At 44.4% G+C, this 7,106-nt stretch overlaps 1 protein-coding gene across 1 annotated transcript; it reads left to right on the plus strand.

Annotated features, from left to right (window-relative positions):
• The first annotated feature begins 371 nt into the window (after positions 1 to 371).
• Positions 372 to 6,136, plus strand: LOC115533376 (immunoglobulin superfamily member 2). Its single transcript, XM_030343886.1, has 4 exons — positions 372 to 528; positions 1,810 to 2,175; positions 2,267 to 2,683; positions 5,104 to 6,136. The coding sequence occupies exons 1-4, from the start codon at positions 465 to 467 to the stop codon at positions 5,202 to 5,204; spliced, it is 948 nt and encodes a 315-aa protein (XP_030199746.1). The 5' UTR covers positions 372 to 464; the 3' UTR covers positions 5,205 to 6,136.
• The last annotated feature ends 970 nt before the right edge of the window (positions 6,137 to 7,106 follow it).

Here is a 7,106-nt window from a genome sequence, read left to right on the forward strand (position 1 = left end):
CAATCAGTGTAATATTTGCTCTCTGTTAATCTTGAGTCAGCCTCTACAGCTGTAGTAAGTTTCATAAAAAGCGTGCTGGTGGTTTAGGCTGTGTAAGTCAAACGTGGCGGAATAATAATAATAAAACTAACAATTACAATAGGTTGCCTTCGCACTTTGTTCTTGGCACCCTAATAAAACTAACAAATACAATAGGTTGCCTTCGCACTTAAAATAAATGTTTTGAATACAAAGGGAAAGTTGACAGAAATATAAAACTGTGACTACAGCTCCTCCAAGTTGAGCACTGTAACAACGTATTCATCTGCACTCTAGTTTTCCTTTTTTTCATATCCCTTTTGTGATTTTACTTTCGGTTTTGTTTCTCTGTTACTTTCCGAGTAAGTGCAACCTACCAGAGTGCCTCTAGTCCGTGGTGCATAGTCCTGGGCATTCCTACACACACAGTCTCCTGTGGCCTCAACATGAGCTATTCGAAGTTTGTTTGTGTGGTGACTCTGCTCTTAGGACTGCTTCAACTCCAGCCCGGTAAGACCTCAGGGGGAATCAAACATAATGTTTTATGTTGGGTGTGGGGTTTAAGGGGGGGGGGGGAGTTGAATGGTATTTGGGAAAAAAATAGTGTTTTTTTCCTAATTTATTGTTAGTTCATATATACTGTATATACACTTTATATACACAATGTAATATATTATATTCGTTCTCCGTCTTCTCCTCCGTCTTCTGCGGTACATTGCTACGCCACTATTTCGTTTTTTACCAGTTTTCTTTATACACAACTGGTTGCTGAGGTCATTGATAAGAACGCCTCTTTGGCGTTCCTGTTGGAACCGGCAACAAGTGGAGCGGGGTTAGTTTGACCGGAGGAGGGGATGGTGGAGTGGAGTGGTTCACCTCAGGCTGGGCTCACCGCCCAGTCAGCCTGGGTCAACAGTAACAGTTTATTTCCCTCTGTTTGTATTCTGTCTGTTCAGCGTCCTTCAGGCAGAGCAGGATTCACAATGTCCACATAGCCATTAGTTTAGACTTAAGTTTATTGGTTCAAGTGTGGATTAAGAACTGAACGTACGTTTTAAAATGTTTATGGTTATAAATGTTTATTGCTGGGATAAAAATGAGAACACTTATATTAACACTTTAATATCCTAAAATAAGAGAAAAAAAAAACATCCCTACATTAACCATAGGTATCCACATATACTCTTTTTTTATTATTTCGCCTTATAGACAACTATCTCCACTTTTACTTGAATACAAATAGTTTTGCTGCCTCCACAAGTACAGATACTGGGCTCTGCACATCCATAGCGTGTAAGGCCTTGTTCACACTACCTCCGTCCGTCGACGGATCTCATGGACTTTGCATGGGGAACGAAATGCATTGTGGGTCCGTCCGTCCATTCGGCTCCTTGGCCTGTGTCAAAATGTGGAGCGATGTTCAACTTTTCAGGCAGCGGCGGATCCGTCGGCCAATCAGATCGCAGTTATGCAAATACACTACACACGTCTACTGGATCCATTTTGCAATAACAAGCAGGAAGATTCTGGCCGCTATATTTTTTTAAAGAAATGTGGGATGATAGGATTGTTTTTAGTCCCCCGTTGGTGACTATGTAGCGGCTTTGTAGCAGGAAGCGATTTGATTGGCTGCAGTATGTGTCTACAAAGATTAGTCCCCTATACGTCAGACACGCCCTCAGTCATCCGTCGACGGACGCATGTAGTGTGAACAAGGCGTGTCTACTTGTACAGAGACATAAATGAATATATTTGAATGATAATATTGAGATTGTGTCCTGCTGGATCCAGGCGGGACCCGCGTGTCCACGGAGGTTCCCAAGGGCCCTCTGTATCGGGCCGTCGGCCATCAGCTCAGCATCCCCTGCCATGTGAGGGGCATCAACGACAGCGCAAGCTGGATCGAGTTCGAGTTCCGTATGCAACACCAGGGAACTAATCATGACATCATCAGCACCAGAGATCCAAACCATGGGGATGTCCTCTTTAGTGACCGTGTGCGCACCAAGACGATCAGCGTGGAGCGCAGGGACCCCACCTCGGTGGTGTTCACCATCACCGATCTGAAGGCGAGCGACGAGGGGGAGTACGAGTGTGCTGTGGTGAACCAGGAAGGCAGCTACGATGGAGACTACTCTGCCAAGATCATCGTGAAAGGTAACGTCATCTTTGAATATATTCTGATCGAATAGTAGAGAAAGACCATCAGCAGCATAAACTATAAACACTGATTTAATTCTTCTTCCAGTGATTAAAGACACCCTGAGAGTCTCCTCCCTGGCCCCCACCTCGCTGAGCCTGGAGGAAGGCGACGCGCTCACTCTAATTCTCAAGGCCTCAAGCGACACCGTCCAGAGAACAAACCTGTCGGTCACCTGGTACCTCCAACCGGACGGGGAAAAGCACCCCCACCCGATCGTCTCCCTGGACCGGGGCCTGACCCAGAGTCCCGGGCCGAGGTTCAGAGAACGCTACGGAGCCGGGGGCGTTCAGCTGGTCAAAGTGGGCGAGGACACGTACAAGCTGAGCATAGCCAAAGTAGAACTGTTGGACCAGGGAGAGGTCTACTGCCAGGCTGTGGAGTGGATCGAGGGCCCTGACGGACACAGGAACCCAATCTCCTCGAAGCTCTCAGAGAAAACCCCTTTGAAGGTTAAAGCTAAAGGTGAGTCACCTCATATCATTTACCGACATTGACTTAACGTCCCTGCATGGACACCAAGGATTGTCGCAGCATTTCTGAGAATTGACGCAAAATACAATGGGTTGACCATGATAGTAAGTGATAGTAAGCCTTCTTGAAGGGGAGGATTGGTGGCTTGGTGTCAATTCCTTCTTGTAAACATCAAAAAATATTGTTGAATTTAGAAAGTCATCACCCAGGTGTTATTAAAGCTTGTGTAAAAGTTAACTTAGTTATTAAACTCAGCTTTGAATTCTATAAGCATTCCGCTGTATCTCTATCGCTTAGAAGTTTGCATCTCGGAGGTAACGGAAACACATTCGCTGCAGATATACCCTGCCGGAAAACACATTTTCCTTTGGCAGGATGTGGTCAACATTGCAAATCAGTCTGTTCTCAAAGCTCCACTTCGAGGTCGTAACCGACCGGGTTTCTTGGTGGCTGTGAGTTCATAATGTTGACTTTGTGCGGTTCTTCACAACGCTGACATCTGTAACTACTACGGATGGGCATTTGAAGAAATTTCCTTGATCGAGCATCGCTAGAGTTATCGATCAATTATCGATTAATCATTAACTTTTTTCTATTGAAATTCCCGTTGGTAGAAAATACAAAATGCAGCATGTTTTTATCAATGAAATCTTTATTCCAACAATAATGTATGGGCCAACATTAATACAATACAGTTAACTTGAAGACCTACAACTGTTTAACAGTTTTGAAATAATAAATACAGGCATTATAGGTTATAGGCCTATGCGGCGCTCGTAAAGTCCGAACAATGCGCCTACAGTCGCTCTTAAAGGTTTGGATACGATTCAACAAGACTAAATCTGTAGCCTATTCCAATTACAATAAGTAGCCAAGTTATCGGACAACAATAATCAAACAAAGGCAGTAGGCTAAACGTGGGCATTAAACTGTATAACTGTTTTGAAAAAAAGGGGGGGAAAAGGCCGACATATAATGCCTATAGGCTGCAGCCGGCGCGCGGAAAAGGCTCGCAACAAAAAGATGAGCCACCCATTTACCAACAATTGCATGAACTAGTCTATCTAAAAGCAATACCTTATTGAACATATACAAGGCTGAACTTGTTGCTAAAATATCACAGTTTTGGCAAAATGTAACGACTCCAAGAGGCACCAAGCCGAAAGAATAGCGGAGCGAGAGACAACACATTTAGAAAAAAAAGAGCGACTCACATACGGTGGTGACTGTCCCTACTGTCTCATAGCATACAGTAACTCCAGCCTACATATTTTTGTTTAGGAATATAAGCATGTTAACATGCTCGGGGGTCAGACGCGAACGCAGCCTTGTAACTGTCAGTCCAGCAGCAGAAAACACCCGCTCTGAAGGGACCGAAGTTGCGGGGATGCAGAGGTATTGTCGCGCTAACTTTGACAGCCTGGGGAACCGTCTTCAATTCGCTTTCCACCAGTCGGCAGGGTGGTATTTCTCCCACATCGTGATATTCAATTAAATGCTTCAAGACTCACAGTATGCAACACAACGTCCTTTTGATCGATAACAATATAAATTGATCGACGAATTTCTTAACGATCAATTATCGAGCATCGATTAATTATGCCCATCCCTAGTAACTACAGACCGGTATCTCTTCTTTCATTCCTTTCTAATACATTGCAACGTGCCATCTCGAACCAACTGCCAAATCACTCACAAAACAATCCTCGCCACTTTTGCTGAACTTGACTCACTGACTGCGCTATCTTGGTTCACTTCGTACCTGACCAATCGAACCATAAGGTCACATGGAAGGGTTCCTTGTCCAAACCCTGCACCCTTGACCCTTGTGTCCCTCATGGCTCAGTACTGGGACCCCTTCTGTTCTCCCTCTATACCAGATCCTTGGGCTCTGTAATGAGATCACACAGTTTATCCAATGACTGCTACGCTGACGACACTCAACTGTTCCTCTTTCCCGTCCTCTGACAGCACCCTGATTTCGACCCGCATCTTAGAATGCCTGTGTTAGCATATCCAGAGAGCTGCAGCGCACCTCGTTTTCAACCACATGACATCCGCAAGATTTAAGACTCACTTCTTCAAATTTCAGCTGGACTCTGCGTCGCCTCCCCCCTTACCCCCCACTACCTCCCTTGCTCTCCTCAAAAATAACCTTGCAAGCATTTATTGTTTGTTGTTACATCCTGGCACTTAAAAGTAGCACTTAGCATTGTGTAGAATCTTATCCTAGCTATCTGTGTCGCATACGGGGAATGAGTTAACCTAGTGATTGTTAGAGCTCAGCACTTGTTTCCATGAACATCCTTACTGCACCGTCAGCGATATATTGTGTTTCTCTTTCTTCTGAGTACCTTTTGGATAAAAGCGTCCAGCTAAATTCCCTAAATGTAAATGTTCTTTCTTAACAGGCAACGAGAGGGCATCCTCAGGCTCTGGACCTTCTCCAGGGGTCCTTCCAGGCATCCTCACATATCTGATCGCGTTGGTCCTACTGGCGTTGGTCTGGTGATGATGATACAGGGCCAAGGAGATGGACACCCCCCTGAAGTCCCAGCCCACCCTGGAGGACTGAAGGAGAGGAGGAGAGGAAGGGAAGCAGTAGGGGAGGAGAAGGAGAGCAGGGGGTAAATGAGAGAGAAGAGAGTGTAGAGCAGGGAGTAAAAGTGAGTTAGTTAGTTAGTTGTCCCCTTAGGGAAATTATTTTTCAGTTTCCTTCATTCATTTCTCGTCATAGGCACATTAAGAACATACATAAGACATTTATAGAGTTGACATTGATGACGGACATACATTGGGGTTCGGTACAGGGGGATACATACATTGTCTGTGGGGCTTTGCTTTGTTCAGGAATGGGATGGCGGATGGGGGGGGGGGGGTCAGGCCTCTGCTGAAACAGGCTTTGTTGCATCTTATCTCCGTTCTAGATGGAGATGAGGGAGTAAAGGAGAGAGGAGACGGAGAGGAGGGAGTGAAGGAGAGAGGAGACGGAGAGGAGGTAGTGAAGGAGGGAGGGGAGGGAGTGGAGGGAGTAAAGGAGAGAGGAGAGAGGAGAGGGAGAGGAGGGAGTAAAGGAGAGAGGAGAGGAGAGCAGGGAATATTGGAGAGATGGGAAAAAAGAGGTTGTGTAGCATCTTATCCTAGCTTTGTTTTTTGTATGCGGGAATGGATAAACCTAGCAATTGTTAGTTATTGGCACATGGCTCTATGAACATCCTGTACCGACAGCGATACATTGTTTCTATTTCTTCTGACAATTGCACTGATTGTAAGCCGCTTTTGATAAAAGTGTTTGAGCTCGCTGCCTTGAATGTAGATGCAAGGGGGGCTATAATTTCCCTCAACAATGTCAAATGCATCTACTGTTAGGTGAATTGTTCAACTCGTAAAGACCATAACTTATACATTCATGGCAATAAATAAAACAAGTTTGTTGAAAATGTATCACTCCAGACCCCTTTTGTTTAAAAATATGTATTTTTAGCCGGGGCAACAATTAAATGTTGGCGGCATTTATTTATTTATTTAACCTTTATTTTTCCAGATAAAACATTAAGAACAGTTTCTTATTTACAATATTGATCTGGTCCAGGAGGCCCCTACAGGAAAAAGGTACAAATAACAAAAACACAAGCATGACTCATTTAGACAAATATAAAACGGATATACAAATACATAGCCTATGTACAGAAAGAAAATAGAAAACACCAATGCACTATAAATAATAATTAAGATGTGTCAATGTTATATTGTGTGTGAAGGGTGTATGCAAGTGAGAAACGGTGGAATCAACAGGAGCAGGGGGGGTCTACTAAGACAATAGTTAAGTTTCTGCTTGAAGGCAGACTGTGATATGAAAGCTGTAAGTTTGAGGGTGTCTTGAATCTAATGCCACCAAACACCTCCCCCTCCTAGTTATCCTTCCTTCTGGAGTTTCGGCCGAAGGTAGTCCTGGTGAGTGGGTTGATGAGTTTGATAAGCTCAGATGATCTTGTGCTTCTAGAGAGATGGAGAAGGGAGGAAAGGTAAGACGGGGCCTTCCCCAGGAGTGTCTTATAAATAAACTGAAGCCAATGTCGGAGTCGACGGGTTTGGAGGGAGGGCCAGTCCACCAGTTTGAAAAGTTCACAGTGGTGTGTATTAACGGGGAGCATTGGTGGCAAAGTGGATAGCTGAATGGTGAAGAACGTCCAGTTTGTGTAGCGCTGTTTTTGAAGCCATTTTATAGATTGTATCACCATAGTCAACGATGGGCAGGATGGTCATTTTTACAAGTGTAAGTTTAGCAGAGCGTGTGAAGGATGCTTTGTTACGGAAAAGAAAGGCCAATCTGGCTTTCACTTTAATCTGAATATTATTAATATGGGTGGAGAATGAAAGGGAAGAGTCCAGCCAAAGCCCTAGATATTTATAG

The sequence above is a fragment of the Gadus morhua genome, chromosome 20 (assembly GCF_902167405.1).
Source record: "Gadus morhua chromosome 20, gadMor3.0, whole genome shotgun sequence".
NCBI classification, from domain to species: Eukaryota; Metazoa; Chordata; class Actinopteri; order Gadiformes; family Gadidae; genus Gadus; species Gadus morhua.